The sequence below is a fragment of the Theropithecus gelada genome, chromosome 12 (genome assembly GCF_003255815.1).
Source record: "Theropithecus gelada isolate Dixy chromosome 12, Tgel_1.0, whole genome shotgun sequence".
Classification (NCBI taxonomy): Eukaryota; Metazoa; Chordata; class Mammalia; order Primates; family Cercopithecidae; genus Theropithecus; species Theropithecus gelada.
The window spans coordinates 49,352,480-49,373,449 of NC_037680.1; the positions used below are offsets into that span (position 1 = coordinate 49,352,480).

At 41.5% G+C, this 20,970-nt stretch overlaps 1 protein-coding gene across 7 annotated transcripts in view; it reads left to right on the forward strand.

Moving 5' to 3' along the window:
- The window catches only part of RAPGEF4 (Rap guanine nucleotide exchange factor 4), a 309,492-nt gene that overhangs the window by 235,010 nt on the left and 53,512 nt on the right, over window positions 1-20,970 (forward strand). For all 7 annotated transcript variants that reach the window (XM_025404812.1, XM_025404813.1, XM_025404814.1 and 4 more), the window contains 6 exons: window positions 5,567-5,651; window positions 7,505-7,565; window positions 10,298-10,374; window positions 10,793-10,939; window positions 12,894-13,009; window positions 18,569-18,657. In XM_025404812.1, coding sequence (XP_025260597.1) covers window positions 5,567-5,651; window positions 7,505-7,565; window positions 10,298-10,374; window positions 10,793-10,939; window positions 12,894-13,009; window positions 18,569-18,657 — 575 coding nt within the window. The remainder of the gene's footprint in view (window positions 1-5,566; window positions 5,652-7,504; window positions 7,566-10,297; window positions 10,375-10,792; window positions 10,940-12,893; window positions 13,010-18,568; window positions 18,658-20,970) is intronic.

Below are 20,970 nucleotides of genomic sequence, written 5' to 3' on the forward strand. Positions count from 1 at the left end.
CACAGGGTTGGGATTTTGTTCTTGTTGTGTTTCTCTTTTTTTCTTTGCAGCTTGAATGTTGTTTAGGATTCAAAAACTAAACTGTGTTTAGGCTTCGTTCCCTCTAGTCTCGAACAGCTGCCGTGGACCTCTCTGAGGCATCCAGGGAGTCCCCATGGAAGCCTCTCTTTCTCTGCGTGGGTTATTGATGAATGAAAGACCAGGAGGTAAAGCAGGCTGCCCATGTGGGCTTCTGCACAGATGAGGTGGTCGCACCCCCACAGAGCTTCCCCTGGAAGTGCTGGAGGCCGGTCCTGCAAGGAGGCAGGTTTCCTGGCAGGCTTCACTTTGGGAGAGGTACCTGGGGAGCAGGCAGGCTCACACCATCCCCTTCCCTCTCACGAGTTGCCAAAATAGCAAGGATTTCCTGGGAACAGAGCCCTTCCCTGCTCTTCCTGGGAGAGCTGCCTCCTCCTCCTACTGCGTCACCTGGAAGAGCCTGGGGTTTTCACACCCTCTGTTCTGCTTCTCCCAGGCTCCAGTGCTCACCCTCAGTCCTCCTGGGGCATTTGTTTTACAGAGCAGGTCTCAAGGTCTTGCCTGGCAGTAAATCTGCCCCTGTCCACTACTGAGTGTGACGGGCGTGGGAGGGTAGGGGCCTGACCAAGTTGTGGGGCCTTTTGATCAACCCCTCTGACACCACCCTCTCCTGCCCTCTGGGCTGATTGACGCACAGCTGTCTCATCAGTGATGCTGCGTTACTCCTGTGATGGTTTTCTTCCGTGAGGGTTGAGCTGCGGTTGCTTCCAGTCTTGTTTCTCAGACATTCTTTTCTCATTTGCTCTCTATTATCCAGGGATTCCTCAAACTTTCTGGTCTGCTGATAGTTCATCGTTTGTGGTGGTGGTGTTGCTCATTTCTTTTCCAATGTCATTTTGCATGTTAAAATATCTTTTCTGCCACACCTTTAGCATGGCAGACAAAAATCTGGCTAAAATGAAGAGATTAGCAAGGTGCTGCTTTTTGGTCTTGAATGGTACTTCTGTTTAAAGCCCCGCTGATCTCAACATAGGTACTGAGTACCTTTAGCTGGTCTAAGATGGGAATTTGTTTTTTACAGACAGATGAGTAAATCTATAATCCTAAGAAAAAATAGACCTTTTTTATTATTTTACAGAATTTGGAGTAAGAGGTGAGGCCTATCATTTTCACATCTCCTCCCTCTATTAATAATTGTAGTTAATTAATAATTAACTGCTTGCCATGAAATAAATGTGCCCTGTATCAAAAGCGAGTTGTGCCATGGATGCCTTGCCTTACTTAACCTCAGTGGAAAGGACAACAAAGCATAAGGACACATCTCCCTCAGGCCACAAAAGAACTGCTCCACAGCACCACTGCCGTCTCCCTTGAGCAGACCCTAAATTCAGCATGAATCGTGAAAACTCATGTGTTCACTCATCCGATGAGCCATATTAAACACCCACCCTGATAACAAGACCACCCTACATTTGTACTATATTTTCAGTATATACAAAGCTTCATGTCTATTGTTACCTCATTTGACCTTTATGACAATCCCGTGTATTAGTCCCATTTTACAGATGCAGAAACCAGTCATCAGATCAGTTGGGCCACTAGCAAGTTCATGATTTAGATCTCAAATTCAGTTTCTGCTTCCAATCTAGTGCCTTTGCACTACCAGATACTGCTTCTCTTGAGAACAGTCTAGAGTGTGGATATTTAAGCAAATAACATTCATGACAGTATGTTGTAATTGCCACAGCAGTAAGACCACGTGCCACGGAGGAATAAATGTTAGAGAGTGGCCTAGCATGGCGGCTGATGCCTGTAATCCCAGCACTTTGGGAAGCTGAGGTGGGTGGATCACCTGAGGTCAGAAGTTGAGAGACCAGCCTGGCCAACATGCTGAAACCCTGCCTCTACCAAAAAATACAAAAATTAGCCAGACGTGGTGGCATGTGCCTGTACTCCCAGCTACTCAGGAGGCTGAGGCAGGAGAATCCTTAAACCCAGGAGGCAGAGCTTGCAGTGAGCCAAGATCATGCCACTGCACTCCAGCCTGGGCAACACAGGTTAGAGAGCCAGTTTCACTTAGGAAAGATGACACTGAGCTGGGCTTGAGGCAGAACAAAAGTATTTTAAGCAAAGAGAGGAGCATGCAAATAGTCCTGCAGGCATGAATAAGCTTAGTGTGTTCGAGAAATGGAGAGATGCCTGGGATAGCTGGAGAGAGAGTGTAGCTATCAGGGAAGATGTGAAGAGAGGGGAGATAGATGAGTCTGCAGAAGGAAGTTAAGATCTGGTTTCCAGGAGCCTTGTGTGATGAAGAGGGAGCACTTCTAGATAGATTAAGCTGCTGGTCCTTGTGAGTTATCTAGGAAGAGATGGCCAGGAAGCCCTTGGAACTCAGGAAGGAGGGCTGTTTGGAGAACAAGATTTAGGTCTTGTCATTATCTAGATGGAAATTGAGGGTTTTTCCTAGGGAGAGAAGGTAGAACAAAGCCTTGGGGGCTGAACACAATACAAGGGATGGACAAAAGAACAACAAACCAAAAAGACATTGAGAAGAAATGTTCAGTAAAGCACAAAGGGATCCAAGCGGGAGGAGTGTGGGGAGAGGAGAGAGCTTCAGGCATGCTCAGTGGTGGAGGGCAGCGGTTAAAGTGAGCATGGTTCATCTTTACCTCTCTTCTTCTACAGTTTGTGCAGATCCTAAGACTAGCTATCACGGCTAAAAGGTCAGCCTTGAACCATGATGTCAAATTTTTATTGAGAGTCTGACAGTTCTTCATCCTGTTTGAAATCTCAGATGCAGTATTATTAATATGTTGAGATTTGTAGATCCAACAGGCATCATTATGTATATGTGTGTAGGGGTGGGGTCTCACTCTGTTGCCCAGGCTGGTCTCAAACTGACCTGAAGTGATCCTCCTGCCTCGGTCCCCCAAAGTGCTGGGACTACAGGTGTGTTCCAGCATACCCAGGCAGGATAGCATTTTTAAAAAAGAAATCCATAAAAGTTAAGTAATACAGATCTCATGTTTATATTACATAAAGACTTTTCCTAACCTCATAGAGATCTGCTCCCAAAATTACAACTTTGAATATGTCCAGATTTTAGAGCAGAATTCTAAGCCTTTCTTTTCCCAGCTGAGCTTTTCTCCTCTCACCGTAACAGCCCACCCCATGGAGGTGCGAATGAGACTTGGTGACTGCTTTCTCTTTTAGCCAAGCTTCTAGGAGGGTTCCGTGTTATTTGCCACTGATGTCAAGTAGCAAGAACAGCAGGGCTGCTCCTTGTGCTGAAGATCCATAATCCTATTATGCCTACCTTGAGACTTTCGCATTAGCTGCCTCTATAGTAGTAGATGGATGAAGGTGACTCGATTGACTTTTAAATCCCCAAGGTTCCCAGTTTCAAAATCCCCATGTCCAAGTCAAGTAGTAGATGAGGCCTCTGGCAGAGAAGGCCTGGCTCCTTTGGAGCCCCTGTGGCCACAGCTTTTCTTCAGTGTTTTTATGGGTCCCATACTTTCTGGATTCCACCACAAGCACGAGATTGGTGTGCAGTTGTGTCCCTCAGTGGTGACCCTTAGCAGGAGGTGAACCTGGCTAGCATCTCCCAGGTCATGGATTTAGTATCTGTCTTTATACAGTCAGGATTAGGAAGATAGTCCCTGTTGATTCTGGAAGAGAACATTACAATATTCTTTTGTTCATGTTAAGGCTGTCCTTGGGAAGGTATCATGCAAAGTATGCAGAATTTTCTTCCTCCAATTAGACTCCACTAAATCTGTTATCTTCCCCATGTTAGAATATGGTTGCAAAATTATTTAATCCAATTAACTATTTTAGAATATTCATAATTGAGTTTTGATTACTAAGAGTACTTATCTAATAATCAACTAAGTTTCAGATGTACTCTAGTAGACCAAATGTCATACTTTATTTGTAAGTTTGTTTAACTGCTTCTGCAAAGGTCTGAGTTTCGAATATCACTTTGCTGGGGTTTTTTTCACTTACACAAATAAATATGTAGACACCTCTATGGTTGCTGCTTCTGTTAGCTCTCCCATCTCTCTCAGAAAGATATTGTCCCCACTTTTCATATGAGGCTAAGACTTTGATGTCACATGGCTCGTGAGTGGTTGCACTGATTTTATACTTGATTTTCAGACCCTAGATCCAGTGCTGTGTTCAGTATACCAATACTCCTCAAATTTATTTGACCAAGGAACACCTTACAAATGATAATGTCGTGATGGTACATCATCAGTAGCTCATCAAGGGTTTAATGTTTAATTAGTAGTAGTTACAGTAATATTGAATAATATCATAAATTGTTAAAATGTTAGGACAAAATGCACAAAATAGACCGATGATTATGTAATAGATAACATTCATAACTGCAGCAATTAGTTGAGAGTAAACACTGCCTATCCATCAATATACAGATTGTCTCTCAGTTGACTCCCTAGAACTCTCAGAATTAATAACCCATTAGTTTGTTTTCAAGTTTCAGAAACATATTAGTTAGGATTCTTTATTTTGCAGAAAGCAAAAAAAAATTCAAGTTACTGACCAGTTGTATCTCCTACCCATTAATATAACTAAATGCTATGAATGATTTCAAAATAATTATAGATACAAAAAATGATTAGGAATCTATTCCTGATCTTCCAATGCCAGTCTTCCAATGCCAAAAATGTCTACAACACCCCCAGACCCCACACATGTCCTACATTCTAATAATTCAAGAAGAAGGAAGTGGTTTCAATTTTCACAGATTATATACTGAGGTCCTTAAATGCATGTTATTGGATACTAGTTTTATAATAAATTTTAGAATAAAAATGTTTTACATAACTGATTAACGTCTCATGGACAGTGGTGGTTTTTGTAACAGAGTTTGGGAATGTGGACGTATACCTCCCTTCTTGCCTTCTCTTACTAATCCCAGATGCTACCATTTGCCTTCTCTTCATCTCATGCCCTTATCTCCTCAGGGCTAGAAAAGAAAACATTGAGTCTGCATACATCCTATGTTTGAGTCCTTTGGAAAAAACACATTATATAACCCCAAATAATAGTGACAGCGGCATTATTATTCTGCTAAGCTCAGATAGCACACAGGATCTCAAGGAATTTAGATCAGTTGTCAAGTTGATTACACCAATTGTTTCTAGTGGTGGTAAAAGACAAGTTTTGCCATTTCTGATTAAGGTGGTATGTAAAGCAGTTTTTTAGCGCGATCATCTACAAAGTGAGAGGTGAGTTGGCTGACTACCGTGTGAGTGGAGGTGCTCTTTCCTCTGAGATCAGAGGAGAAGGGATCCTATGGACTTTGGCTTTCTCCCATATCCTTTCATCAAGGAACACATTCATTTCAAAAATCCCTTTAGGGGTTATACTGGTGCAGCCTCTCCCTCCGCCAATATCTGTTTATGCAGAAGAAATCCCTGAGCATGTTACTGATGCCTGGATCCGTTTCCATATTTGAAGCCCTAGTGATGCCCTTTTTCCGTATTTCCTTTTTTTTTTTTTTTTTTTTTAATCTTTGTAGACCTGGCCAGAGGACTGTGGATGACCTGGAGATTATCTATGAGGAGCTTCTTCATATTAAAGCCTTATCCCATCTTTCTACCACAGTAAGTTGTCTCTTAGTTTAGCATGGTTGGAGCACTTTGCAATAAATGCACTGTTAGGACAGAGGAGAGTATTACGGTGTTGTAGGGGGAAAGAATGTCTGATTTTCACCTCATAAATCACCTCTACTCTTATGAGATGCTGAGGAAGTTACAGCCAAGAACAATCACTGAAAGGGAATCAAGTGTTGTCTCATTATTGGTAGTTGCCCCTGTGCCCTAAACCCCAGAGCAGTCTGATGTGAGTAGGGTTGGAACATGTGCTTCCTCCCTGTGAGTGTGAATTTCTAACCTGCACACTCAGATGAGAGAGCCAGGCCTGGGAGGGACTCTGAATCCTGCCATGATATGCAGCCAGAGGGCGGACAGAGGGAAATCTAGATGACCTGTCTTGGCTTATGGGGCCAACTCCGCCAGGGTTTGCTGCCTTCTTGAGAATGGAAGCAGAAAGTTCAAGAGAGCATCAGCTCAGATATATTAGTCAAAATAACACTACCCACTCATAAAAAATGACCCAGTCGCTGTATCTGATTCTGAACTTTTACCTGATTAGAGTATTTAGGAGACAGAAATTTTTGCCACTGAATAGGGATAGAAACACCTCCTCCCATAAGAATATGATTTGTAGGAAACATACATGTCCTACACGCTAATAAGTCAAGAAGAATGAAGTGGTTTCAACTTTCAGAGTATGTACTGAGGTCCCTAAGAGATATCTAGATGCCTAGTTTGTTTTCATTTCTAGCTCACTAAAAGTGATGTTCTGCTACCTCACAGTAGCAGTACCTGCCGGTCCCTGCTATTGGGGATAAGTTCAGGTCTCTGTTGAGAGCAGTGAGGCATTTGCCATAGCTGTAAGCAAGAGGGCTTCAAATCCCCTCTCCCCTTCAACTAGACAAACCTCCTTCACATGCCTCCCACCCCCAGCACCACTGAGGGTCTGGAGACTTGCTCACCTATGTGGACTACCCAGGGGAGTGGTCTGGCCCAGCCTCCCTCCTACCTACCACTGCCCTTGCCATCCTTACTCTCTCCACAGGGCATAGATGTAGTGCCTGGGAGCCTCACCTGGGAAGCCCTCATATACACAGTGCAGACAGCTGAGGCTCCATGAGCTCGTGATGTAGAGGGAAGTAAGGAAGGACCCCTTTCCCTACCTGTGCTCCAGGGACCCAGCATGCCCCTCATCCAACTTCCCTGGTCGCAGTGGAATTGAGAGGATTGTGGGTAGTCTTGTCTTCTACCTCAAACCCCAGGTACCCAGGCATAGAAAAATCTCAAGTTCTTGGGTTCTTAGAAAGATAGAGCCATGATTTGGGACTATAATTTGGATTTTTTTTTTAATGTGAATTTTAGCTAGCTAGGAATAATTTGGAATTTTAACTAAGAATATAAATGTGTTCATTCATTTAGGCTTCATTATGCAACTTTAAGACAGAATTTTCCAACATGTTTGACATGATGTATTATATGTAATGCAAGCAAGAGTCACTAGTAGCAACAGAATCATATGATGTTGTATATGGTCTCCCCTTCTCCCCTACAGCCAAAGACAGGCAGGCAAGTTGGCTAGTTAATGCAGGTGGGACCATGTTTGAAACAGTCTCTAAGGGGGTTGCCTGGTATGAATTAGCTATAAGCTATTCTATAAAAAGAGCTACAAGCTTTAAAAACCTACCTAGCAGCAAATTGAATGGAAGTGACTTTAGATGAGAGCAGCAGCAGCAGGCGAGGTGAGAGATGACTGCATGGGGAGCCCCGGGGCAGTTTGCATTGTGCCCCTAGAAAGAGCACAACCCTTTTCCACCCAGACCTGGAAATGTGGCCTTTGCATGTTTCTTCTCTTTTTCTTCTAGGTGAAACGAGAGTTAGCAGGTGTTCTCATTTTTGAGTCTCATGCCAAAGGAGGGACCGTGTGTAAGTGAAAACTGTACTGGAACCTTGCGCCTGGCCAGCACCCTTCGAGTACATGCCACGGGAAGCCAGGCTGCTAACGCTTCACTTCTTGGCCCCGGGTCTGACTTGGTGACGTGGCAGGGTGTCCTGTGGCACTTTTGTTTTTCTGGACCTGTGATTATTTCCAGCCCATGCCGATTATTCTGAAGGATCGTGGTTTTCTAGTACCAGCAAGTATTGTGGGTGCCAGGCTGAGTCTCGCTGGCTCACTACCCTCCTGACTCATCACAGTGTTTAGAGGGTGGAATGAAGTCACTGCCCTTCAGGAAGGGCCTGAGGCAGTACCTTTCCCAGTGACCTCATTCCGTTCATAGCTTTAGAAGAACTAATAGATCTCTTGAGGTTGCTAGTTAGAATGATATTTAAACCCATCCTACTTCCTTTTTCTTCTCTCACTTCCACTTTAGGCTCCAAACTGGAGAGAATTTCTTTGCTTCAAATATGTATACAGTGTTAATATATAGTATCTCACCAAAATCCAAGTTGTAGTTTAGTTCTGTGATCATATTTGGAAGCAAGAAAAGGAAATTTGATGTGAATAGATGTGAACAATATTATATAAGCTGGCATTCCTTACTATTCCTACAAAAATCTGGCTCAAGAAAAAAAGGGGGTTAGTGACCTACTAAGGTCAGGAAGTGCCTCTCCAATGTCTCTTGCAGAGTCACAGGATACAGTAGCATGCTAATGTGTTCTCAGAAGTTCTGCAATAAGGAGAAATTATCACCATGTTTAAACCGATACTTCCTGAGCCTAATGACATGTAGAACACTTTTTGCATGGACACCTGTTAACTCATTAGAGACATAGTTTGGAAAATCTTGCTCTTTCTTCAGGCTACGTTATATGAGTCAAATAAGCAGGAAACATGAATTGTAAATGTGGTTCTTTTACTTTCAGTCATCAAAAGTGGTATTTCTGACATTGATATCTATTTCAGTAAGAATGTAACTTCTTCAAATGTTAAAGGCTTACTTTAATATTTTTATCTTAATGGTTGCTATTGACTTACTATTCTTTTTTATTTTCTTGTATTCATTTCATTCAAACTTGCTAATTGCTTTCATTTTATTATGAAATAGTTATTTTAAACAAAAAATAGAGAATATTACAAATACCTTCTTAATCTTTGTCAGATACTAACATTACGCCATTTTTTTCATATTTTCTTTTCTTTTCTTTTTCTTTTTTTTTTTTTTTTTTTGAGACGGAGTCTTGCTCTGTCACCCAGGCTGGAGTGCAGTGGCGCAACCTCCACCTCCCCTCACTGCAACCTCCACCTCCCAGGTTCAAGCAATTCTCCTGCCTCAGCCTCCCAAGTAGCTGGGATTACAGGCGTGTGCCACCATGCTCAGCTAATTTTTTTGTGTGTGTGTTTTTAGCAGAGGTGGGGTTTCACCTCGTTGGCCAGTCTGGTCTCAAATTCCTGAGTTCAAGTGATCTGCCCGCTGTAGCCTCCCAAAGTGCTGGATTACAGGCATAAGCCACTGCACCTGGCCTTTTTTCATATTTTCTAAAGAATTAAATATACGTGCTGGGTGCAGTGGCTCATGCCTGTAATCCCAACACTTTGGGAGGCCGAGGCAGGTGGATTGCTTGAGCCCAGGAGTTCGAGACCAGCCTGGGCAACATGGCAAAACCCTGTCTGTAAAACTTAGCCAGGTGGATTGGTGCACCCCTACAGTCCCGGCTACTCAGGAGGCTGAGGTGGAAGGATCTCTTAAGCCCGGGAGGTCAAGGCTGCAGTGAGCCATGATCACGCCACTGCACTCCAGCCTGGGTGACAGAACAAGACCCTGTCTCAAAAAATAAAAAATAAAAAATAATTGTACAACTACACTTGAAGACCCTTTGTACCCTCATTTATCCCATTCTCATCTTCCTACCCCAAGGTAACTCCTACTCTGAATGTAGTGATGATCATTCCAACCATTTTTTAAAAAAATACAGGCAGTCCTCTGCATCTGTGTGTTCCACATTTATGAATTCAACCCACTGAAGATCAAAAATATTCCAAAAAAAGAAAGTGGATGGTTGTGTCTCTACTGAACATGTACAGACATTTTTCTTGTTATCATTCCCTGAATAATACAGTATAACAACTATTTACATAGCATTTACATCGTATTAGGTATTATAAGTAATCTAGAAATGACTTAAAGTATACAAGAGGCTGTGTGTAGATTATATGCAAATGCACCACTTTGTATCAGGGACTTGAGCATCTGTGGATTTTGATATCCTTGGGAGGTCCTGGCACCAATTCCCCATGGATACCAAGGGACAAGTGTGTGTAGGTATGTATCTGTAAACAATATGTAGTGCTGATTTGCATGTTTTTAAGCGTCGCATTACTTGTCAGATTACTTTTTAGAACCATTTTTCTATGGGGTAAGTTTTAATGAATTGTGGGAGAAGTGTATATGGCTTTAAGAAACGGATTGCTGATAAATTGATATCTACTAAAAACCTATCTTTTGGGGCATAGCAAGGAATGCAGTGTTTCTCTTTCTTTTATATTCTATAGAAAAGGAGATAATATGCCACCTGAACAAGTTAGTATTTGCCAGTGATGTTTCTCGTTTTTTACGTATGCGTTATTCTGGGGACTTAAAGTGATGATTTGATAAGCTGTAATTTATATTGATGTGCTTCTATTCTTATCATAAGTCTTTTCATCTTTTTGTGTCTAGTGTTTAACCAGGGGGAAGAAGGTACCTCCTGGTACATTATTCTAAAAGGATCAGTGAATGTAGTCATTTATGGCAAGGTATATATATCTTTTTCTTTTTGAAACTTTATTACGCTCCATTTACTAGTGTGGCTCTAAGTATTAGCAATGTAGTGCCACAATTAAATATGCAACAACATTGTTCCTAGATGTAGAAAAGACATTATTGCATCTTTAATCATAAATTATCTCAGTTATTATACTTAAAGTAGTATTGTACTTTCTGGGGTTTTTCTCCTAACGGATTATAGTATGTACATTTAAGCCACAGACCATATTACTCAATGAAGAAAAGTGAACATCATAATTTAATTATGTAATCCCCTTTGGCATTCCTAGGTACAGCCCATTTATCTACAGTGTTTGATGGGCCGGGGTCTTGTGGCAGGAGGTGGTGGGTGTTTGTGTTTGCTCTGTTTCTGGGATCCTCTTCATCGGTGTGCTCTACTTTCTCCAGGGTGTGGTCTGCACCCTACATGAAGGAGATGACTTCGGCAAGTTAGCACTAGTGAATGATGCCCCACGAGCTGCCTCTATCGTCTTACGAGAAGATAATTGCCATTTCTTAAGAGTAGACAAGGAGGATTTCAACCGGATCCTGAGGGTGAGTCCAAAGCAAAGTGTGGCCGAGAGACATCCCATTTTTTCTTTAACTAAATAAGCAAAGCTTTGAGCATAGTCTTAATTGAGTAGTCCTGTGATGAATGAGTGCTCTAGGCACAAAAGGCCTTTGTTACAAACCTGGTTATATTTAATGTGTTGGTATGCATTCTGGGATCCAGAGGTTATATTCCAGTAAAACTGCAAATGCAGGATGCTATGCTGGACCCAGTCCCTCTATGCATCCCTGCACTGGTCCATGAGAATTGACAATAAATAGGAATTGCCTTGGCAAAATGTCAGTCTGAGAAGTTTCTCTCTGACATCTTGGGCATCCTTCTTTGCATCCTTCCCATCCCACTCTCCAACACAGTGGCAGCTCCCTCTGCTCCTTGTTTTTCTCTTTCCTAGACCTTCCTAGTTTCCACCTCTTTCTCCTCCCAAATCTGAGCCTGTCTCATATCATCATACATTCTCTTGATTTATTGAGTGATTCCATTTTACTGGGAATTAACATCCATCACGGTTACTCCAACCGAGCATTTTCATTTTCAGGGGCTCTATCAAGGATTGTTACAAACTAAAGGAATTGGCAGGCAGGTGAATAACAGGGGTGGTAGAGGGAACTGTGCAATTGCACTTAAAAGTTGATTCTGCAGATGAGCCCACTCTAAGCTTATTAAGGAACTTGTGAGTGTGGGTGATGTTTAGAAAAATAGTCTCTGGTCTCTCCCCAGCATGCGGTCCCTTGCCCATGGGAGGGATGACCCAGCTTTGGCTGGTAGAGGCCTGATCACGGACTTTTAGGGATGGTGACGATGTCCCACTACCCCTGGCTTCTCAGGTGGCCTGTGGTCCTTCCCACCTTAGCTTGAATTCACTTGGGAGGTTGTTCTTTCTCGGGTCACACTGCCCTCTTTCTTTCACTGCTGACCCACAGAGCAGGGTCCCTTCTATCCCTCTTGCAGCCTTAGCATCTCTAGTCCCTCCTCAAGTCCTAAATGTAGCTTTTGTGCTTTGGGGTGTATTCCCATTACTTAATGATGATTTACAATGTCATGCTCCTGTCCTTGTGTCTGGACATCAATCCCTACATGGCCTTAAGCATTTGCCTTTGGTGGCAAAATTTCTAACAACTAAGTTTCTCTTAGGAATGCATAGTCTTAATGCAAAAAAAAAAAAAAAAAAAAGGCTAAAATGTATACCCTTGAATGATATATTAAAAAAATACCAGATGGAATTTGAGTTGGTTCTTATCTGATCTCTTTTTAAATGGGAGCCAAATGTTGAGGAAAAGCATGTTAAAATTTTTAAACTAACTATTTCCAATGATATTGAAATTTAAAGGTAAGCTGTACTAACTCCTTCAAGTTTACAAACAAGGAGTTTACATTCAGCCAAAACATTCTTCGAAAGAATCAGATTAGGACCATTATCACTGATGTAATTTAATCAATGGTAAATCACTTAAAATAACCGAAAAGAGTTTTTAACACATTTCAAATGGATTTTCTTAAAAAAAGAAAAGAAAACAAAATAGTCTTTTGATTAGAGAGAAGAGGTGCCCCACTCCTAAGGAAACTAAATATGCTTAGAAGGAAAAGAACTTTGCTGAAGCTGCTTGCTATTTACCACATATTTTTATAACTAATAAATGCCTTTGCTCCCCACCTTCCTGCTCTATTTCTTTCTCCCAAAGGTTTCTCAGAGCATAACCACACTATGCTTTATTCTGCTGTTTTTCTGAAGCTGGGGTAAAAGCAGTCTTAAAAACACATGCCTCAAACCTCATCTGGTCCTCTCTCTGACCGTTCCAGCCCTTGACTTTGAAAATGACTTAATTTGTAGACGCAACAATTAGCATGACAAGCACCAAATGAGTTTCTGAAGCATTTGAAATTTTTTTCATTGTCTGAGTAAGCGGCAGCATCTGTATGTGGTGTAATTTGTATTTGCAGGACGTGGAGGCGAATACAGTCAGACTTAAAGAACATGACCAAGATGTCTTGGTGCTGGAGAAGGTCCCAGCAGGGAACAGAGCTTCTAATCAAGGAAACTCACAGCCTCAGCAAAAGTATGTTTGCATCCAACACTGTAATTGCCAGACTATGATTAACCTTTTCACATGGTATCATCATTTCTACAATAGCATGTTCTCCTTTTTTGTGGAAGATGGCAGTGTATGTGACTTTTTTCCTCTCTATTGACTAATCACACATCTTGTGGAGTATAATGTATCCATTTCTGGCACAGCATTGAGCTGGGTGCTGCCTAGAGTAATTCGGGAGAGAATATTCCTTTACTCTAAAAACCACTCTTTGTATACAGTGTTCAACTGTAATAGCTGTGGAACAGAAGGCGTGTGAGAGAACAATGGGAATAGCAATGCCAGGCAGCTCAAAGGATACGAAGGCCCCTGGGTGATGAGAACTTTTGGTATTTGAATTTCGTATGCAGGATTTCGCATGAAGTGTTTTCCTCTTGTTACCAGAATGAGCGTCTCTGATGGAAACCCAGACTTCAAATATAAAACAGGCTATTGATTGCAGCCCAGAAGCATCCATTTGGCCTCATTCATACTTATTTCTGCTAATGTCGAAAGGCCATTAGCTTCACATTTCTCAGATGTCCTGTTTAACTTGAGTCTTTTTCAGTATATCGATGTTCAGTTCCAGCTTTTGCTGCAACTTACTACATAAGACTGCATCAAATGTACCAACATTTGAGTGGTAAGACAGAGAAGAGAAAATGTGGCTCTAAGAAATTACAGAAAATTACAGAATCTAGTTTTTAAAACGGAGATTAATTTTCAATCTTAGTGTAATAAAAACAGCAATTCTGTAGCGAAAGAAATGTTACTCAATAATATGTTGAAGGAGAATGCATCTCAAGTAATTTTCCTTTGTTTGCCAAATAAGCGAGGTGTTTCCCTTATCAAGACATTCACCATAAATGATTAATTTTTATTGTTTAGACTAAAAGTCTAAGGCCCAGACATTTTCATTTGATTGAATCAACATATTTGCAAAGAGGGCAGGAAAAAAGATAATATTATTAAATAGCCAGAGTATATTTTGCAGATTTTATAGAATTCTTATCTTACAACACCTTTTAAAAGATGGAGAAATTTAGGCTCAGAGCCACAAGTTACTTGCCCATGGTTTCAAAGCTTATAATGGCAGAGCTTGAATTCAAGTCCAGCTTGACCAGTTTTCACACGCCTATCCCCCTTCCACCTGCCAGCTTACTATAGCAAAATATAGTAGATAAGACTACATACTCAACACTGCTTAGTAAATATTGCAAACCACTCCATATCGAAGGAACTGACATGAAAAGGACTATGTAAAAAACGTACCTTTCACTTACAAAACTAAAAATTACCATAGAAATTTCGTTATTACTTGCTGTTTACTACTATCTGTTCTTGGAATTGTTCTTGCCCAAATGTTTTTAACAGTTGTCTTTCCAGCCCGCTAAGGAGGATGAGAATGAAAACATTTTTTTTTTATGTGAAGGTTGAGACTGCTTCTAGTGATTTTCTTTGGTTCCCTTAAATAACTAGTGTTTTATCTGCATTTTAAACTAATGCTTCAGATGTCCCAGGAAAATTATGCTTACTGAAAAGGCAAGCCTTGAGAATTCTTCTTAACCTAGAAACATCTGATCAAGAGGTTCCCTGGGGGTCCCCTTGCTTCACTTCTTCATGTCATCGGGGAATGATCAAAAGCATTTGCTTGTTACAATGTCTTTCATTTAGGGTGTTCTCCAAATACAGGTTTCTTATGAAACCAAACTAAAAGGGATGGAAAAGGAGAGACCATATGTTTTATTATTTTAGGCCTGATCTGATTTTCCGTTATACCTCCTTATTTGTGTCCTGTATTCCAATCCAAATTTCTTCCACAATTCAAAAACTTATGCATGTTCACAATGAGCCATTTAAGAAATATTCAATGAGTACGAATTAATGCACCACACAAAACTTCCCTGAAGAATGAAAAGCTGCTCTCTCAAGGGGTCATTTTCCATGTTGAGTTTTCCCAAATGAGACCAGAATTGAAGGGGAGGGGCCATGTAAATAAATTGGGGGCTGATATTCTGGACTTCAAAAATGTGGCATCAACCATGTCTATGGATGGACTTAAAATTTAGGAAGCTGTAGGGCCTCTCTTCAGAAATTATCCTTTTTGAGCTTAAAGAGGGTCACCATATTGGTGCTGCTAATAATGTTATTTTTCTGGTTCATTTTTCCCTGAGAAATCCAGAATAGTTTATGTGTACATTTTTAACTTTCAAAACCTCCTGATTCTACCTGAGCATCTCAGCTCTGAGTGTGATATTTAAAATGTCAATAATAAGGCAGTGTTTCCCATGAAGGATAAATTCCACGGAGCCCTCAGTCATTTACTGTTTCGGATGTCTTTCTGCTCTGTGGTTATGCAGGTTTAGTAAGAAAGAATTTGAAATGCATATTCCTGTTTTAGTTACTGTGTTGCTTTTATCTTAGACTATTTTCTCATTGCTCAGCTCCATCCTGTGTGCAGGAAGACAGTCTCTTTCAGGTCCCCTTCTCCACACCCTTCTCTATTCTAGGAACAAATTGTAGTGTCCTCATTTGCAGAAAAGTATTTTATGTCAGAGGTTTAAAACCTCATAGCTTATATAATGTAACCAATTGGAGTTTGCTTTTAACTTGAACTAGAGTCGCTCTTTCATGAAATAAACTGAAAAGAGTCATGCTGTGTGGTCTTTAAGTGGTCCTGACCTCATTTTAAACAGAGGCCAAGCAGTAGGTGCCTGGCAGTGGACAGTGGGAAACAAAGCCGTCACGTGATGTTTCAGCCAAACCCAGAACTCCAAGAGCCCAGAGGGCTGTGTCTGGCCAGAAGCTCCTGGCCCCTCCGTCCTGGAGTCCCCCACCCTAAGGGAATGTCAGCACCTAATAGCCTTCTGTGGAGCTGTGAAGAGAAGCTGGGGTAAGGTGGCCATGGCAACTGTACCACGAGAGGAAGTCTCTGGTAGCAAAAGAAAGATCCTGGGGGTCTCCGATTGGCCAGGTGGGCAGAGCTGAGAGAGGCCACTTTCTCTCTAGAGAGGTGATCAGGCATCCGGCTTGCCTCTCAGACCTCTATTACTTTTGACCAGCCATAATGCCCTAGTTAAAGGATGTCCAAACAAAGAATACCAGAATGTGAAGCCAACCTTCTAGTAGAATTAGTTTTGACAAGGGGACACATTTTACAAACTGATGTATGAGTCACACAGCTAGATATAGAGCTTGCAACTTTCCAGCAGCCGCTGCCCGGTGCCACGCGAAGTAACAGACTGGTTTTCCCCTCATTTGGTTTTCACGTTTTGGAATGTATATATACTCCTATTGATATGCAACTTGTTTTCAGAAACAAACCAAACAAGCCCTCTTTAGAGGAAGGTTGTTAATTATATGGAGAATTTCCTGTTCTGAAAAAGCTCCAGGTAGCTAGACCTGGTCTCCATCTGGAGCATCTTGCTGTGGAAACAGAAAAGTGCCACGAAGCTCATGCTTGTTCTCTGAAGCCAGACACACCTGGCTCATGTCAGAGGTCTCCCATTTACTAACTCTGTGACCTGAGGCTTGATTCCTCCCCCTCCTGAGCCGTCTGTCCATCTGCACAATGAAGATAATATTTAACTAGCAGGAGTAAACAGGACGCCCTTATTCAGTGCACACCTAGCTGTCTAGGGTATAGTAAACATTTGACAGATGTTGCTCTCTCCAACCCAGTTTCCTGATTAATGTGTCCGACGCTACTCTTTTTCCAGCTCATGTGGTGAGTGCTATCAAAAAATCATATATTTCAGGAATTACTGGATGAATTGAGCAATATTCTCTATTTCAATATTGAAAGTCATTTATAAATATGCCCTCTTCTTTCCTCAAATATTCATTGCCCACAAGAGGAAAAACCATTGTCTTCTACCTTATCTATTTTGAGAAAGGGGTCAGACTTTTGAGATGAAAGTAGACTATTTTTTTTCTCTCTCTATTCCCCTTCTCTCCTCCTCTAGGCTCCAAAGCCAAGTTTCCTCAAAGATCTAACTGTTGAGCTTCCTTTTGGTCTTGTGCGCACACTCACAACAGTTTTAGCTAACAGCTGCCTTCCAGATAGACTGCACTGGCCACCTCATTCAATACCAGGGGTGCTTCACTCACCGTTTTCACATGCACATATGTTAAAATGTCTACTCATCACTCCCTCAGGCTGTGGGTTAAGATCCTGGGATTTAATAATATGTTAGAGTTACTCTTGGGATCTCAACACACCTCAAAGGTCTCAAACAGGCAAGGAAACCAGAGCTGAATTCTATCACTGCTTTCTGAACATTAGACAATTTTATTTTCATTGTTGTTTTTACTTGCCTGGTGTGTGTGCGTGCGTGTGTGTGTGTGTGTGTGTGTGTATGTGTTTTGAGATGGAGTCTCACTCTGTCGCCCAGGCTGGAGTGCAGTGGCGCGATCTCTGCTCACTGCAACCTCCACCTCCCTGGTTCAAGCAATTCTCCTGCCTCAGCCTCCGAACTAGCTGGGACTATGGGTGCGTGCCACCATGCCTGGCTAATTTTCTGTATTTTAGTGGAGACAGGGTTTCACCGTGCTGCCCAAGCTGGTCACGAACTTCTGAGCTCAGGCAATCCGCCCGCTTTGGCCTCCCAAAGTGCTGGGATGACAGGCGTGAGCCACTGCGCCCAGCCCCTACTTGCCTGTTATTTTTAAGTGAAATTCCAAGCAGAAAAGCAAAGCCTGAGTTTTGGAAGAGAAGCACCCAGATCATCTGAATGTATTTTGTCTACGGCTCCCACTTAGTAGTGTTTTGTCACTGTCTTGAGTATGATTTTAAACAGTTCACATGCAACTTAAAAAATAAATCATCCTGTGTTAATTGAAGAATACCATGGAAGGATCTGCTGAAATAATGTCTAGTATAACCCCCAGTAATTTATATCTGGCATTGAAATAAATTATAAGGATTTTCTACTGCTGATTTATTTCCCATTCATGATGCTACTGGGGTTTGTTTGTTTGCTTATCGGTGTTATGGAGTTTTGTTTGCTTTCTCTCATTTTATTATTAGCTGAATTTCCAAAGCACATACCAGTGTACAGTTGGGAAAGACAGAGCATTCCAGAAATAGGCAGGGGAATCCAGTGTGGGACAGAAGTTTTGCTACGAGTAACCCATATATGGATAACCTAGCTTACTCTCACTTCCCCTCACCAGCTCCCCCTGCCTGACCTGAACTGCCCTGGGTTTTACATGTTCCTTTTTATTCTCCTTTGGAAAAAGACTGAAGTTTCTCAGTTCCCAGCCTACTAAAGCTGCTCTTCAAAGAGTTTACCTTATTTCCATGTAGGGAAAGAAGAACAGTGTTTGTAGTAACGACTTCACTTTGTGGATTTTTTGTTTGTTTGTTTGTTTTGTCTTCTCGTGTGACTTTGACAAGGTGCATGGTCTCTCTTACCTTGAAAAGTATATGGTTCCCTGGGATCTCAAGTTAAAAAAAAAAAAAAAAAAAAACTTAGATAAGTAAAAGGTTTTTTTAATGATTTGCCCACTTATGAAAAACTAATGGCATTTTTGTTTCTTATCCAGGTATACTGTGATGTCAGGAACACCTGAAAAAATTTTAGAGCATTTTCTAGAAACGATACGCCTTGAGGCAACTTTAAATGAAGCAACAGGTATACACATAGAACAGTTTGCATGTCCATTGAATCCATGCATAGCATTGTTTAAAAGTCCTGCATTCATTTGCAGTGTGTATAGCAAAAGCAGTTTTGGAAGGGGATTCTGTGTATTGATACTTGAAAAGCATCTCTGTGTGACCTGACAGGGAACAGTCCTTCTGACTGTCCTCTTTCCTCCCCAGTCCTGACTGTTCTCTAGAAATGACTCAGCCTCATTTCTACATACCATGCCTCGTCTTCTCTAGGCTTCTCTCTCTTAAGGTATTCAAATCCAACCTTTATAGGCATCTATTGGGTTTATCATTTACATCGTACCTATTCCCATGAAGGATTTGAAGCTGCCTACATAGAAGGCACAGCCTTGCTCCAGTTGGGAGTAAGATGCTTCTCTCTGCAGTTGTAGAGTCCAGCAGCTCTAGAATGTGACTGAATGCCACCATTCGTTTGCTAGGGCTTCCCTAACAAATTACCACCGACTGGGTAGCTCCAGCAACAAAATTGTATTGTCTTACAGCTCTGGAGGCTGGAAGTCCTAGCTGAAGGTGATAGTCGAGTTGGTTCCTTTTGAAGGCTGTGAAGGAGAATCTGTTCCATGCCTCTCTCCTAGCCTCCCGTGGTTTGCAGGCTATCTTTGGCATCTGTTGGCTTGTAGATGCATCATCCAGATGTCTGCCCTCATGTTCACACAGCATTCTCCCTGTGACTCTTCACGTAGCCTTCCCTCTGTGCATGTCTGTCTCTGGGTCCAAGGCTACCCCTTTTTGTAAGAATACCAGTCATATTGGATTAAGGCCCACATTAAGGACCTCACCTTAACTTGACCACACCTGCAAAGACACTGTTTCCAAAGACGATTGTATTCTGAGATACTGGAGGTTAGTTCTTCAACATATCTTTTTGGGGGGATACAATTCGACACATAACATCTACTTACAGTGAGTCAGTCTTGTTACCTAAGACACAGATATTCTAGGGTGAATAAAACAAATCTCACCAGTGAACTAAGTGTCCAGAGTTATAAAATTGTGTTCCACTTTGGTTACCATCTTGTATATGACTTTGAAACAGCCGACACGCAATGTGTTTTTTTTTAATCCTATGCTACTGCCTCTCAGAATAATGTCATGGGTTAGTATTTTAAGCACATTGAGCTCCATAGAAGAGCGTTTCTCACTAAAAGAAGTTCAGAGATTTATCTCAAAAACTTAGTTCAAAATCCATTTCCATAATTGACCTTTGCTATGTACTCAAGTTGAAGATATCATCATCATCATCATCATCATTATTATTATTATATACCTTCTAAAGGTATTTTACCACTGAATTCTTATTTTATCTTCTCATTCCAGTTTCTCATTTTTTGCATAGATTACCTGAGGTTTTTTATGTAGCAAATTAATTAGAGTATAGTAGATATAATCGTCAGGATCACTGGCTCCAGGCCAATTATTCTCAGCTCAGTATTTGTTGAGAATCTTGTTGGGTAAACACTAAGCTAGATGCTTCGGACTAGGCAATGTGAATAAGGAATCATCCTCCTGCCTTCAGGAAGCTTATAATCTGTTAGAAAACATAAAGGAATTTGCACATAACTTGAATATAAGGCAGAATGTGGTTAGTGCTTCAGGGACACTGACTGGATGAGGGATCTAGAAAAATATCATGGAAAATATAGAGTGGCCCTGAAGGAGGCTGGTAACCAATAACTAGAGATGGGGACAGAGCCATCCATACTAAGGGACAATATTAGCACTGACCTAGAAATAGACAGGGAAGAGTGAGTGGTCTGATTTTTGCTGGAATATTGTATACATAAGTTGGAAAAGGAAGGAAAGGTTTAAGAATTGGGGTATAGATCTTAGAGAGTCTTAAATGTAAAGCCGGCTGGCTGCAGTGGCTCGCACCTATAATCCCAGCACTTTGGGGGCCAAGGCGGGAGGATCACTGGAGCCCAGGAGTTTGAGGCTACAGTGAGTTATGCTCATGCCACTGCACTCTAGCTTGGGCAACAACAACAGAAAGCTAGAGCCAAGCATTGGGAAGTGGTTGAAGATGTCTGAGCAAGAAGAATGTGATAAGAGCTTTACTGGAGAAAAGTTACTCCATAGTTAGTATAGAGAAGCTGTTGAAGAACCAATTATGTGAGGATAGCTTCCAAGAGCCATATGTAACCTCAAATAAACCAAATTTCCAAGACCATGGGTCAGGAAAAAATGCAGCTGATTTTTTTCCCTCTGATTAACTGTTTGCCCAGTATGTGTGATTGCATAATGCAAGAATCAGCATCTTACCTAAAGTAAGTATTGA